Source organism: Aythya marila (genome assembly GCF_965140915.1).
Source record: "Aythya marila genome assembly, chromosome: 3".
Classification (NCBI taxonomy): Eukaryota; Metazoa; Chordata; class Aves; order Anseriformes; family Anatidae; genus Aythya; species Aythya marila.
Genome location: NC_139044.1, coordinates 38,624,349 through 38,639,987, shown reverse-complemented (window position 1 = coordinate 38,639,987; position 15,639 = coordinate 38,624,349). Strand labels below are relative to the sequence as shown.

General features: G+C 42.2%; 1 protein-coding gene across 1 annotated transcript; it reads left to right on the top strand.

The window, feature by feature from the left end:
* Positions 1-1,021: 1,021 nt before the first annotated feature.
* Positions 1,022-14,549, top strand: SLC3A1 (solute carrier family 3 member 1). Its single transcript, XM_082757386.1, has 10 exons — positions 1,022-1,787; positions 2,277-2,456; positions 3,328-3,482; positions 4,660-4,785; positions 7,297-7,416; positions 8,247-8,371; positions 9,127-9,325; positions 10,448-10,594; positions 13,041-13,157; positions 13,968-14,549. The coding sequence occupies exons 1-10, from the start codon at positions 1,361-1,363 to the stop codon at positions 14,406-14,408; spliced, it is 2,037 nt and encodes a 678-aa protein (XP_082613512.1). The 5' UTR covers positions 1,022-1,360; the 3' UTR covers positions 14,409-14,549.
* The last annotated feature ends 1,090 nt before the right edge of the window (positions 14,550-15,639 follow it).

Here is a 15,639-nt window from a genome sequence, read left to right as displayed (position 1 = left end):
CCTGTCCTGTCCTCGCTGTGCCAAGCTGGCATGGAGCACCCCGTGGCCTCACGGTGACCTGGCAGTTTAGGAATTAAGCTGTTTAAAGAATGAAACGACATTTGTTTTTTGCCAGATGTATTTCCCAGCCTGGTTCGCTGCTCAGCCACACAAATACTTCACCTGGCACAAGGCAGGGGGCAATGCAAGGCAGGAAAAGCAGCCAGGGGTAGGAGTTTACTAGATGAGCATTAAATGCTGGTGAATTAGATGCAAAACTGCACCTGAAGGTATGGCCACACAGCATTGCCTGCCCAGCAGTTCTTTAATTTGAAAAAGTACAGTTCTGTGTCCCACTGACCTGCCACAGATGCCTTAAGGGGCCTTCTGTGATGCTTTGAGGCAGTCGTGGTAAAAACATTTTTGTATCCTAACTTAAGGGATTCAGTTGGTTAAGAAGCCAAAAGCAGATGTTTCTGAACCACAACGACCTGCTGGCATTTGCCTAGTGGCTGTGGGCAGACATCAGCTGTGGCCTGCAGCAGGGCCCTGTCACGGTGTGCCTGCCTCCAGGTGCCTGGGGCAGCACACAGGCCTGAGGGGCCCTTTGGGGGGTGCAGGTTTGCAGGCTTCAGGCCAGCTGAAGTATAGGGCACACAAAGGTTTACACAAAGGTGTAAACCTGTGCCTGCTTGTGCAAAACTTCAGTGTTGCTGATAAGCAGCGAGCAATTCTCCCTTGGGTGCTTGTGCCTGGGGATAGCTGTGGGGGCAGCAGCCTGCAACGTGCGCTGAGCTGCAGGACCGGTGTGTGCCTTATCGCTGCTTGGGAGCTGTGGGTGGGCTGCGTCTGGGCTAGTCCGTGCTGTGAGAAACCCAGCACGGCAGGCTTTGGATCTTTTCTTCCTACTGAATTTGTACTCTTGCTTTTGGACCAGAAGCTGCCTACACCTTCTTCTCAGTGCCGATGTTTTTACTACTCATTTACCCTGAGGTTGCAAGGGAGGCAAGGACCAATCTGCGAAGTTGAACACTTACTAAACCTGTTATAAATTATAAATTTATTTAAAAAGAAATGAAAAACATTGCTATAGAAAGGACAAGAAGTTTAGGATGTTAAAGAGAGCAACAGAAAACATAACTGCTCCTTGGAAAACTGTGCTTTCTTGTAGTGTTTTGTTATCTTGCTGAAGATGCCTGTTACGCAAAAGAGCTGGAGCACTTTGTCCTTTTTCCTCCTTTGAACTTTGACCAATTGGTCAGGATTATTTATAAACCCAGGTGCTAATTAAGCTGCTTCTCATTCCACTGAACAAAGGTATGCTGGCTCGCTTCCTTGCTGTAGTGAGTGTCTGTCTCCAGGACAAGAGACACCAAGCAAAATGGGTGACGAGGAAGCAAAGAGCTTGCCTATGGAGCTGAGTGAGAAGGGAGGTGTGGAGAACAATGGATTTGTTCAAAATGAGGCTTTTGATGACAAGGAGACCGATACCAGTAGCCAAGAAGAAATGCCAAAAACATGCATTATTGGTGTGAACCCAGAAGCTACTGAGGAGCCAGTTTTGGAGCCCTATGCAGGGATGCCAAAGGAAGTCTTGCTGAAGTTCTCCAGCCAAGCCCGGTACAGAGTCACCCGGGAGATTCTCTTTTGGCTCATAATCACTGCTGCTGTCGTGCTCGTGTGTGCTACAATTGCCATTATTGCTCTGTCCCCAAAGTGCCTCGACTGGTGGCAAGCTAGTCCTATTTACCAGATCTACCCTCGTTCTTTCAAGGACAGCGACATGGATGGGAATGGTGATCTGAAAGGTGGGTGAACTTCCATTTTTGTTGTGTGTTATGCAGGGCAGCAGTCATTTTGTGTGTATTTATATACATATAAAAATTTTAGAAATAGTTACCTTACAGTCCAAAAGAGAAGCCACTTGAGTTAAGAGTGGCGTATAAGACTTATTTTATTTATCACCAATGGCCACTCACATTCTCGTTACTAGATCTCACCAGCAGTTTCTTGCTCAAGTCAAGTCTAAGACTGGAGTTAGACCAAAAGTTAAGGTATAGGGTTGACAGGAAACAGCAGAACTTTCAAGTGGCTTCATATGGTTTCCATTTTTTGGTCTCATGCTACTCCTGAAGAAATTTCAAGATTGCCCTGCTAGCTGAGATCAGTGAAAAGTAGGGGTGTTTAATGTATCAAAGGGATCTGTGTTCCATCTTTGAGAACCCACAGCAAACTTACTTCAACCAAAATATTTTGTCTTTTGTAAAGAGTTGATGATGCCCTTTTCATTTACATAGGTATCCAAGAAAAGCTGGACCATATAGTGAATTTGAACATAAAAACAATCTGGATCACTTCTTTCTACAAGTCCCCCTTAAAAGACCTTGGCTATGGAGCTGAAGACTTCTATGATATTGATCCCATGTTTGGATCAATGAGTGATTTTGAGAATCTGCTTGCAGCCATACATGATCGAGGTAAGCTGCAGCTCTGATCAAAACAGCTCTATTAAAAAGGCGTTCACTTGTATGATGGAGGTGTACCTTGTGCCATTAGGTTCTGATCTTGAGCTTCCGTGCTCACACATGCAGGGCTCACCTACTGCCATGGTCCCTGCTGGGTCTGGGAGTGCATGTCAACGGCACAAGGGCATCACGCCTGCCAGGCAGTTGTTTCTGGCTCTGGATTTTATTACTGATGGCTGCTTTCTGGAGAAAGCAGGAAAACAATTAAGAGGCTGGGAGGAAGCATGTGCTTCCTTCCTGCGATTGCATCCTTGGTTGGTGCGTGTATGCCTTAGACCCAAGCCTTGCCCAGGTGTTTCCTTCTTAGGTTTTTCCTTCCAAGTTGGGCTGAATGGAAAATGGTTTGCCAGTCCCAAAAGCATTTGAGAGTTTTAAAAAAGCCTGATCTGTAGGAAGGGTGAGGAAGAACATATGTTCATTAATGCTTGTGAAGTGGTGATGCCCATTTCCCAGCTGTGAGATGGGAGAGAGATGTTGAAATCAAGAGTTTTTGGCCAGACTTGGTTGAAGTGGTTTCATAACCACAGAAATCTGCTCTGGTTTTCTTCCCTCTTTACAGGGAAGAGACCCAGCAAGATGTGCTGCCCCTGCTTGCTGACCCTCATTAGTTTAGCTGGACCGGTAGCCTGGGGCTTTTTGTCTTTGTGTATATTGGCCCCAGCCAATGGGGCTATGTAAACCCAAGCTACCTGCCTGTCCCTTGAGCACAAACCCAAGCTCCCAGGCTTTTGAAGAAGCCCAAATACTTGTGATACCAAAAAAATATATTAAAAAAAAAGTCTTAAAAGGTTGAATTAAATCTATTTATGATTTGCTTTATAAGGGTTAAAAGTGATAATGGACTTAATACCAAACCACACAAGTGACAAGCACCAATGGTTTCAGCTTAGTCGCAACCGTACTGGGAAGTACACAGACTACTACATCTGGCAGGACTGCATGCAGGCAGGGGCAGCGATCGCTGTGCCCAACAACTGGGTAAGTGTGGGCAGGGACACTTGTAAATTGGGTTGCAGGTTGCCTGTAACAACAATGCCTAAAACATCGTTGTCCCGGTGGATGCAGGGCTGTAAATGGTTGCTCACGGGTACAGACCGAGGTTACTAAGTGAGGCTGTGTTGGGTTAAGATTTAAACCAGTTCAGGGTGGAGGGGTTCCTACTTCAAACAATTAAAAAATTCTTCCGTGTTGGAAACTTTATCTCTGCTCTGCAGTCATAGTTGTGTACAAGCGAAGCAAAGCAATATGCTCTAGGCTTTTTTCCCCCTTTTCTGGAAGGTGGATCTACTTTTTCATTTGCTTTGGGGAAAAAAAAAAAAAAAAGGAAAATGTATGTATTCTGTATATATGGTTGTCTGGAGAAGCTGTGGATGCCCCATCCCTGGAAGTTTTCACGGCCAGGCTGGATGGGGCTTTGGGCAACCTGGTCTGGTGGGAGGTGTCCCTGCCCATGGCAGGGGGGTTGCAATTCTATGATCTTTAAGGTCTCTTCTAGCCCAAACCACTCTGCGATTCTCATTTATCTAAAATCTGAATTGATGGGTGTATGGTTAACAATTCTTATATTATAAAACCTCCAGGTAGGAGGTTTTAGAATATAAGGTTTTCTTCCCAATTTTGTTCCCCCAAACAACAATTTTGTTTGGTTGATTTTGTTGTGCTTTTTTTGGTGTGTTTTTAACTGGAGTCTTAAGAGCCACCTCAGTTTTTGGAATTCTTTATTACAGAGATCATAAAATTAACATTTTAACACACTGACTGTGGGTAGTGCTTCAAAGGGACAATAACAGATTAAGGAAAGTGAACTAAAGCTATTTTTAACAACAGTTTTAGGAAAACTAATTCCAAAAGAAATGGTTCCACCCATGTTTCCCCCTCTTTGTTATAATTCCCAGCAGAAGTCTACTTAAAGAGGAATGAAACAAAGCATTGAACACGAGATACATGTGGCAAAGCCTGACTGAAAGGAAGAGCAACTAATAGGAGAAGGAAATGAGAAACGAAGTATCAAAGTCTACTTAAAATTTAGTCCATCTATTAGGCATTTTGTGCTTTATTATGTGCTTGTAATGCACCACATCGTAAAGTATGCATATGACTAATTGTTTGTTAATTTGAGAGTTTGGATTATTTTTCTTCCCACTTACATGAACAGGTGAGTGTCTATGGGAATTCCAGCTGGCAGTTTGACGATGTGAGAAAACAGTGTTATTTTCATCAGTTTGGGAAAGAACAGCCAGACTTAAATTTCCGCAACCTCGCTGTTCAACAAGAAATCCATGTAAGTATATGACCTGTTGCTGCTGCACCAGTAGCTAAGCAGATACTTCTCTGCTTGATTTGATTTTGTGCTACACAATTTACAATCTAGTTGGAAGTAACTCAAGAGCTACAGTGCATGGATGGAAACAAAAAAGCATCTAGACAAACTTTAAGTTTAAAAATTCAAGCTCTACCTTCTGATGCTTCCAGTATCAGAGCTACTTTGTTTCAAGTCTTTCTAATTTAAAAGCAAGCAATACCCCCTCCCCCCCAGTAAATAAATAAATAATCCAAATGAAACTGTCCTTGAGCGGAGGCACTGGCAGTGGTTTTTTTGCAGTGCTCTGGCCCTGATGACTATTGCTTTTTATGCTGGATTAAATCCCTGCTATCACAAGCACCTGGCAAGATCTTGATCATTTTTTGAACAGGCTACTGCACTTTAAAAGGAGTTCCTTTAGCCTTCAGTGGGAAGTGGAAGGGGATCTTCATTTCTTTGCTTTGAACCTTTAAGAGCCCTCTGCTTTTTAGCATAACCTCATGCATATGCAAGTTCATGCTTGCTGTCTGTGAACCATACACATCCTTTTTTTTTCCACTCATTTTCTCAAACATGGATGGCCAGAATTAAACATACTTACAGAAGAGGTGCCTGGGTCAGATCTTGTACAGTAGCATAAATACTCCCCCTGTAAGCCCTAAGATTGTTACTTGTCTTGAAGATGCTGCTGGTAGTCACATAATCTAACATGACTGCTGCAAGGAAACAGTTGTGTGCTGTCAAGTCTAGTCTCCACCAGGAGCCAACATTGAAGGTATTTAATGAATTTGGTTGTTGCATGGAGGACAGCATTTAATGAGAGGACTGACATGGATGGTCAAGTGTCTTGCACTGAAGCTGGTGCTGAAGCACAGCTGAATCAGGCAAGCTGAGCGAAGGTTTAATCTCTGTTGTTACAAGGAGGTGTTAATTAGCCAGCCCAATGGGGGGTGTCACCTTGTGTTAGCAGAGGTGTTTGCATTTTTGAGGAAGTGAGGCAATGCTGATCTGAAATGCAAGGAATGCCTGGGCTTGATAAGAAGGAGTTAGTTTTGGTCTGCCCACACCTCTGACCACTTTCTGTGGGGAGGGACATGGATAACCTTTACAGCCAGAAATGTTTCACCAAGGAATGGTTGTGATCTGATAAAACCTCATGCCTGCCTCCACCACGTCTCCCAGTAGACAAAGCATAATTCATTAACGCGTTGGGAAGTAGGTCTGTTTTTTTGAATGCTACCTGATACATTGCTGAAGTAGCAAATAGTTGCTGCATGTCTTATGCATAGAGATGAAACAAAGACCAGTAAGTTTGATCTGATAATACCCACCTTAGGTAAATGCTTGTAAACATCATTGATTCCTCCAGCACGTTGAAGAATAATCTTTGTCTAGTACGTTAATTAAAAATCCTCTTTCAGGTTAGGACTATAATCGGTCTAATCAAGTCAGTGTTTGATATTTGCACTGCTGATACCTGGTGCTGCTTTTGTGATGAGCACGTGCCCAAACATACACTGTTTGGTGGATTCAGTATTGGACAGACACTGCATTGAGAGCTGCTGCCTTCAGAACGGTTCCACGAGAAAGTACAGCTCCAAAGGTGGACTCCCGATTTGCCAAAAATCTGTAAAGCTTGAATGTGGAGTGGTTCTCACTCCAGCCTATGCTCTCAAGTGTGTTTCATACACATGTTAAAAATAAGACAATTTATTGTACTTACATTAAAAAAAAAAAACAAAAAACAGCATCTGGTCTAAAAGATCATGTGCACAAACTGCTCAAGGGGGGTTGAACTTCAGAGTTGTTTGTGAAAACCAGAACAATCAGAATTTTAGTATTATAACAGCTACTGAAGTAGGAAATAATTCTACTAATAGTGACTAACCTCTGCCTTTGGTAGTGGAATTATTATCCAAGTTAACTGCTATAGATTTAAAACTTTTCATGTTCCTGCAAATCAACAAGTAAGCCTGAAAATAAAATAAAATGAAAAAAACAAACACATCTGTCAAATAAAAGGGAACAAGCATTTTAAGAGCTCTATTGTATAAAAAGAAAATTGGTGGCACAAGGTCTGTGCAGAACAACATATTCTTGCATATTTGAATCAATGCGTTCTAATTGTGTGCAGGCAAGATGGGTGTTCACCAACAATAGTGCTTAGCATGATCCCAGTTGTTCTGATGGAAGAGATTAGAAGGCTCTTAGTGAGGCATGCCCTGGCTTTGGTCTCCTGAATTACGGGAGAATTTAGACCAGTCTTTCTTTTTTATACCGGAAGAAATAATAAGACATTTTCTATTTGTATGTCAGTGCTAACTCAACAGGATTCATTTTAACTTCTAGTTAAAAAAAATAAATAATAATAAATCAAAATTAAATTGTGATATATTGTTACCTACAGTAGATTTAGTTTTCCTCTTTAAGTACATGCTATTTTGAATGCTATAGGCTCACTTGAAACTCTCCACTTTTCCATTTGTCTAGGATATTATCAAATTTTGGCTTGGTAAAGGAGTTGATGGATTTAGTTTTGTCGCTGTTAAATTTCTTCTAGAAGCCACACACCTTCGAAATGAACCGCAAGTGAACAAGTCTCAGAATTCTGTAATGTATATTTTCTTTTTTTTCCTGTATTTTCTACTGGGGCAAGAGAAGTGTATGTTTTTACTCTTTTGGCTCTTAATTAAGGTTTTAGGAAGCCCATCCTTGGAAGGGAATTGGCTCCTGGGCTCCCTGCAGAAGGAGCATGTACAAGAAAGAAGCAAGTAGGAGTGCAAAGAAGATTGTCCATACTCCCTTGTATTTCTGTTCTGACAGTTGCTTTGAATTTTGTTTGAAATACTTGGCTTTCAAATTATATTCTAAAAAGACCAGCGTTGTGAGTTTCAAAGGGCTATCAGTTGTCTTTGGGGAGCTCATGACAAGAGGTAGGCTCAGTGCTCTGGCTCACTTGGGACCCCACAGCAGTCAGTAGCACGTATTTCTTTTTAAGTGCTAATAGGAATTAGAGTAAAACAAACAGCAACACAAAACCCACCTCATTGGCAGCATGTTACACTGAGAGGTGGCCAGAGGCGTTGAGAAGCACCCGCCCCGTTGTGTTTGCTGAGGTGGTGAACCCGGTGATGTTAGCAGATAGTGCCGGCGGTGAGATGCTGCTCCCCCGCTGAGCTGGGGATCACACAAAACTCACCAGCTCCGCAAATATTGTCGCTTTAAGTTACCACAACGACAACATGGTCCCGGCTTCCAGCCTGGCGTGTAGCCAGAGCACAGTTCAGATCCGTGCTGTTACTGTTGATATGCCAAGCTCATGTCAGTTAAAATTTTACCTGTGTTGGTGGATTGTCTAAAGAGTGGACAGGAAGAATTTGAGGAGTTCTGAATTCTAAAATACTGGGGAACTAATGGGGAATGTTGCCTTGGTCTTTAAGGAGAGCATCACAGCCTATTCTGAGCTCTACCATGACTACACAACCACCCAAGTTGGCATGCACGACATCATCCGCAGCTTCCGCGAAACCATGGATCAATACAGCCGTGAACCTGGCCGATACAGGTAATCGTTACTAGGGCTAGTGATTTCTTTTCCTGATTGTCACCTTCTTGTTAGCAATAAAATGTGTTTGTTGGTTTTTTTTAATTACATTTTTCTTATAAAATGCAAATGGCAGCGCATAGGCTACGCTGTTTCTTCCCCAGTGTGTACAGAAGCGTACAGTGAGTTGGTTCAGGTAGCTCCTAACAGGAGAGATGCCCATCATCTTTGTGCCCCTTTGCTGGACATCCTCCAGTAGTTCATGTCTCTCCAGTTCTGGGCTCCCCAGCACAAGACCCAGCATTTCAGGTGTGGCTTCACCAGTGCTGAGTAGAGGGAAAGGATCATCTTGCGTGACCTGCTGGCAGTGCTGCTCCCAATGCTGCCCCAAACTGTCACCTTCTTTGTGGGAAGGGCACGTGTCTGACTCTTGTTCAGCATGTCCACCAGGACCCCCAGGACATTTTCTACAAAGCTGCTTTTCAGCATGGAAATTGCTAAAAATGCACTTATGTGGGTGTGGTTTTGGAAAGAGAGGGCTCATTAAGATACAGCCTTTTGCTGTAGATTTTTCACCAGAAATTTCTAAGTAATATCTTTTATTACTCGCTTCACAAAATCTAAGCTTCTCTGTGTCTTTGATGGGAAGGAGGTAAGCAGATGTAATTCTTAATCCTGTATTATTTTCTAAGAATGTCAGACACTGTTCATAGCTTTCTTCAGCTCTGTACAAACTAGGACTGAGACAAAAAAAGAGCTTGTGTACTTCTTTGTAGATTTATGGGTTCTGACGGTGATGAAAAGGAAGACATAGGAGCAACAATGATGTATTATGGAACAACTTTTGTCCAAGAAGCAGACTTCCCATTCAATTTCTACCTAATTAACATGAACAATCTGTCAGGAAACAGTATTTTCGAAGCCGTCAACTTGTGGATGCAAAACATGCCTAAAGGGAAATGGCCAAACTGGGCGGTAAGAGTTCTGGACTTATCCTTACAGGAAGGGCCTGTTCCTAGGTGATAACCGTAGGTGATAGTTCCTCTTAAGGTGATAGAAATCTCCCCCACACACATTGATTTCCCTGGGATTAGCTTTACAGGTATTTGCATTGAAGCATGGTTGGGACGTACAGGAGATGAGCCATAGGCAATGCACTGAAACCACGGGCTTTGATTTCCACAAATGTAACGTGGGAGCAGTTCTGTTCACCTATTGGATGGGACCCTCAGGAATGCAGTTTTGTATCCTGAAGGCTGTATCTCTGGGGAAGGGGGCAAAATGCCCGAGGGAGTATTTAGAAACAGCTTTTGGCTGTAATGGCTTTCAGAAGGAAAAAGGCAACACACCGGGACCATATGGAGTTGCAGCTACTGGTGTTTCACCACATTTCTTCCTACACGCAGATCTTTTGTTTCAGTCCCATGCTCAAACATGCTTACCTTTTGGGTGTTCTCCTTCAGGGCTGCCAGCTTTTCTCAGCCCCGGTATAACAGCAATCATCTTCTCAAAACAAGCACCACCTTCGTGTGGCAGAGAAAACGGTAGAAATCTGAGGGAAATGTTACCGGGGGGAGTTAACGAAGTCTCAGGCTGATTTGTCATCTCCCTGTGTCTCTACCACCTACGTTCTAAAATATTTTGGGCAGAAACTTGTACTGGCATCAAAATCAGGATTCACCTTACAGACCTGCAGGTGAAAGGGGAAAAATTACCCACTACATTATTAAATCAGCTAATAGCACTACAGGTCTTTCTAAGTGGTAAGGCCCTTTTCTCAAAATAAGCCACTCTTGTCATTTATTTCTTTTGGGTGATAGTAGCATTAGTGTAATTATGCACTTGGAATATTCAAGTGAGCGTTTGGCCAATACACATTAAATACATTTAGCTGCTTACCTAGGTGGTGGTTTTTGGTGTATGTCCCTTGGAGTCCTCCCTTTCAGCACGGTGAACACAGGCCGATTCAAATATGTTTTTCTGTTTATTTTGTTGCCTCTGGATAGAATTTCACTCAAAATGGTTTTTGTCTTAGAGCAGTTTCGTGTACACATAGATTTTTATAATGTCTGTTTAACAGAATGTTGTTTTCCTCAGGCCGGAAGCCCTAACACTGCTCGGATTTCATCTCGCTTTGGGAAGGAATATGTCAGTGTTATAAACATGCTGCTTTTAACCCTCCCTGGTACTCCTATAACTTACTATGGTGAAGAAATTGGTATGGAGAACATTGCTTCAGAAAATGTAAGTGAAGAGTACATAAATTCTGATCCTGTTACTCATTTCTGAGAAATGGAACTACCAAAAATACAAGAACTCTTGATTAATTGACCAGCTCCAGTCTTTGTCAATGATTAGGGGGTGTTCTGTGTTCCACATTGCAAAGCCATTGTACGGACTGCAGAAACGGACAGGCCGGAGACCAGAACTGAGGCCCTGATGCCTGCTGAGCTGCAGGGTCACAATCCCGGTCCCTGCCTGCTGCCAGATTAGTTTTTGTTGCTTTGCTTCACTTCAGCAGAGGAAGCAGCAAGTGCCCAGGCCTGGGCTAGTGGCTCTGAGAGGTGTGTTTGGTCACCTGAGGCAAGAGGAACAGAGTCCTGTATCGCCTTCCTCTCACAGTACTTGATTCACTCTGTCAAAGTCCATTATTTCCTGGCGACTTCTTAGAGTAAACCAAAGTTCACGGGAGCATTGTTGGAGCCACTGTCTCCTGGAGACTACTTTGCTCTCACTATAGAGGCACCTCCCTAAACCACTGCCCTCACTAAAATGCCCAAGCTCAGGAGAGGGGGCATCCCCCAAAAAGGGTGGCCGTACAGACCAGCCTCTGCTTACCATTTCCTGGTGGAAGGGGCTTTTCTGTACCACACAAATGGATTTCTTTGGATTTGTATTTTAGATCCAAAGGTATAAAAGATTTAGGTACCTGAGCCCTGGGACCAGGTCCCTATCTCATTTGTTTGTGGTTGCAGGTAACACAGCAGGATGTTTGTGTTTTGTTAGGCGATGGAAATGTTCAGAATTACGTTTATTCAAGGTCAAGGGATTAAACCAAAGTGCCCGTGCCTTTCACACTGTGCTGACCTACCTGACTTTCAGTTTTCATATTCTGCCCATATTAATTTCTCATCTCTCCTCTGATCGTACCTGACTGCTGTAGTATCTCTTGTCAGAGACATACTGGCATGGCTGGAAAAGGTCATGCCCAAAAGGCAGCAGCTCAGCTCTGCCTCTTACGACCACATTTGAGCACCTTAAGAGCATGCGCCTATGGCAGATGCTGTTTTTACTGTGGAAATCCTCTATTACAGAATGAGACACTTGTGGTGATGTTATCAATGGTATTGTCAAGTTTTGTGCCAAAGGGAAGGAAGCAGTTGCACGGAAGCACAGGATTGTCTCCAGGTTTGTCTGATTCAGATGTGAGGAAATGCTTCTCTGACTTAGGGAATCTTTCCCCTGAGAAATGCCTGGGTCAAAGCATCTCCTGCGTTTTCTTACTGCTGTTGATTACTGCAGGCAGAAAGATACTCTTCAAAAAGTGGCTTGCCCTTGGCTCCTCAGGGTACGCTCATTTAGTAGCCACCCTGTGGCTCATGGCTTTGTAACAATGCAAAACCACTCTTCGTTCAGTCTGGAAGAGGAAGAATCCCTGATTAATGGGTGTCTTAGAAAGATGGAGTGTATTTGCTAAGGGAATAGTTTTTATCCCTGGCATTTGAAAATCTTCAAGAAAAACTAGAAGAGGTAAAGATGAAAGGCAGTGTTACCAGTGTTGAAAACTTAGGTTTCTTTTTTCCTGCTTTTCAGAACATGCTAAAAGGAGAAACCCGTTATTTATAATGTCACGAAGCAAAGTGACAATTTCTTTTGTTGAGCTGCTTTTCTGACAGATTGTATTGAAAAGTGCCCTTTATATGAAAAACAGTTTTCATCGAAAACAAACACCCAAAGTATGTGCAAAATATTTTATGCCCTCTTATATCATTAAATTTAAGTGTCAGATCTTTTGGCAAGCTCTTCAATAACAATGAGGAAGCTTTTCCAGAATTTTTCTGAATTCTTCAAAGTGAGAACTTCAGACTTTTTGCATCAACACTTTTTAATCAACTAAAAGCTGGTATTCAGTACAATTTTTGCACTTGAGAAAAAAATTATTTCTAATATAAGAAATCCTCTCCAAATTGTAGTCCTTGAGAACATATGCTTGAAGGGATCTATGGTGAAAAGTGGGGTGGTTACAAGAAAGCAGATACCAAAGAGGATTTACCAGTTGTTTACTGTTCTCTCTTCTTAGGACTCGTTACCTCATATGTTCCCTATTGGCGTGTCTAGTTACCCATCAGAATATTCTAGCTGTCTTTTATCCAACCTTCTGTTGCAAGGCAAGGCTACTAAAATCATCTGGGGACTCCCAGTTTTACCCAGTGATGCCGCATCTATCAGACTTTCTGTTCTCTTCCATTTCAGCAACTGTCTCCATTCATATTTTCTCACTGTTTCTATTTAGATTTGCAGCAGGGTTACATCCTCCTTGTTGCATCTTAGCATGAGCTAGAGAAAACACTACTGAAATGGTGACTGTATGGACTATGTTGAGAGCCTGTTATTTAAGGGATAACTTTTTAACAGACTAATCAAAGCAGGAACTTCTTGGCAACGGCTCTAAACCCACTTTATTTTCCAGGTCACCTTCCCAGAGAAATCCCCCATGCAGTGGGATGGCCAAGTTAACGCTGGCTTTACTGAAGGCACCAGTAGCTGGTTACCCGTTAACCCTGACTACCAAAGTGTGAATGTTGAAGTAGGTATTTGTGTGACAAACCAAAGGTCTGAAAATATTGTAATGCATCTCTTTTGCTCTGACTTCCTAGTGGGAGCTGGCAGCGTAGCTAATAAAAACAAACTCCAGGGAGGAAAACAGAAAGGTATGGAATCCTAACTAATTTAAAGAGGGAAGAAAATCCTTGCACCAGCAAGGAGTCTACTTCATCTATATTCATTTAAACAGAGCAACTGCAGTTACAATGTAGGAGTGGCTTTTTAACATCCTTTTAATCATTTTAACATTAAATTGAAATCCAGCATTTTTTTTTTATATTAATATATAAAGCACCATCCTTGTAACAAGAACTTAATACAGACCATCTCTAATGTAAGTAAATAAATTCTTCAAAGCAGTTGAGCAGTAGATGAAACAGATTTTGCTGATTTACAGTGCTGATGAGAACTGGAGACAAAAATATGATTCAAAGACAGGAAAAAAATAAAATAGGAAATAAATTCTGTGATTCTGTCAAGCTTTTAATGGCTATGGCTTTCTGTGGAATAAACAATAAATACTCAAAAGGACACCTGCGGAGGTAGACATAGCGTCACTGACGGGGGAATTCTGTCCTGCCAAAAACCTCCATCTCTGCCACTGCACAAATCCCAAGAAAGTGCAGGAGAAAAGGCAGGTTTTCAGTGGAATTAGCAGACAAATTTGAAGCGTTAATTGTCAAAACTGAACTTTAATATGTGTGTTCTTGGCAGACTGTGTGGGTGTGAAGGAAGTAATATCTCCTCCATTCAGTGGGAAGAAACAACCCCATTAATGCTGGCTTTGTTGCAGGTACAGATGACCTGGTCCAACTCAACCCTGAGCTTATACAGAGAGCTAACTTCACTTCGCAACAATGAGCTGCCCATTCATCGGGGGTGGATGTGCTACGTCTGGAATGACAGTAATGTTTTCGTGTATGTGAGGGAACTGGATGGGTTAGATAGAGTCTTTATGATGGTTCTCAATTTTGGACTGGAATCAACAATAGACATGAAAGCTATAGTTCCTAGTCTTCCCTCGGTAGCTACTATAAGACTAAGTACCAATTTTAGCAATACTGGTAAAGCTGTCAATACCAACACAATTAAAACTGAAGCAGGAGAAGGCCTGGTCCTTGAATATAAAACAGGAAAGCCTGTTCATACTATGGAGGCTTTTCAAGACAACTGTTTCGTGGCAGAAAAAGCTTGTTATTCCAGTGCCTTCAATTTACTCTATGTGAATTGTTAAGTGCAAGAGTAACCAAGTTTTCATGTTAGTTTAGAAAATGCTGATTTCAAAGAATGGGGTAAAAATCTGTCCTTTTTTTTGGCTTTTCAAACTTGCTTTGTGTACAAAATAAACAGCCTGAAAAATGAAATTAATACATAATTGTCTTGTATTTGGTAATGAAACACTGGTATGGAATAAACAACGATAGCTATTTAGACACCCCCACTGGGTCTGTGGAGAAAAGTAGTAAATGCCCTGAAAGAGTAGCCTGTTTAAGTGTGTGTGAGGAATGGGAACAGTTTCCTGGGTGCTGCCCCTTACAGTTGCTGGTAGTGAAGCACTCCTGAGAATCTGGAGCCTGTGGCAGTTGACATTTTTATTTAGGTAATTATTTTTACATCTGTAACTTTAGAATGAGCATTACACAGGGGTAGCTCTGTATTTGTTGAAACAGGAAAAAGCAAGATGATAAGGAGTATATAATGTTCTGATGGTTTACCTCTTCCCCTCTTCTCTCAGCTCTTAGTAGCTCTGAATATGTACCATGCGTCTGTCTTCCCAAACAATGAGTAGCACTCTTGTGCAAGAATGCCTTGCTCAGAAATTATGAAAGCTATGCATCAAGCTGCTCCAATGGGAGCATTCTTTTTGTTCTCTCCTCTGGAGAGACTCTGGCCTTGCCTTCTGGGGTATTCATTTGTGTTGTCCTCTGGAAGGACTTTGGCACCTCCTTTACCATGCTAGTTAAGGCCATTGCAAGATTTCAGATCTTCTCAGCTGAAAGAGTTCTACTTCTAAATCCCTGTTCTTAAGAGTCCATTTTTCCTTTGTAGTTGGTTTGGCCCCACTAAGTGATCAGCACTCTCTGGCTGCTGTGTGGCTGGGAAGGGCAATAATCATCACTGCCTACAGCTGGGGATTAGTTTTAGAAGAACTTATTGAGACTTTTTAATCAAATACAACTGTGTGGGAGAATTACTGCCTTGTGTAAAATTTGGTCTTGGAAGAGAGGTCTTAGACTAGAAATGCTGCCCATAAAAGATTGTGTGTCTTTATACGTTAGGCTTTCAGCACACTGTTTTGCACTATTGCTCCACTTGTATAGTGCTGTACATACACTTGGCTTATAAACAGAACTGTACACAAAAGCAGGTACTTCTGTACCATTTGGTGGTGGAGAAATTTAGCTCAGTTTGTATATTTATAAAGCAATGTCACGCCCAACTTTGCCTTTGAATTTCTGGTCTGC

Bases quoted from the DNA above. Each gene is read 5' to 3' on its own strand.
- SLC3A1 (XM_082757386.1), top strand. From the start codon at position 1,361: ATGGGTGACGAGGAAGCAAAGAGCTTGCCTATGGAGCTGAGTGAGAAG. The intron at 4,786-7,296 runs GTAAGTATATGA...CCATTTGTCTAG, and splicing joins CTGTTCAACAAGAAATCCAT to GATATTATCAAATTTTGGCT. The intron at 13,158-13,967 runs GTAGGTATTTGT...GCTTTGTTGCAG, and splicing joins ACCAAAGTGTGAATGTTGAA to GTACAGATGACCTGGTCCAA.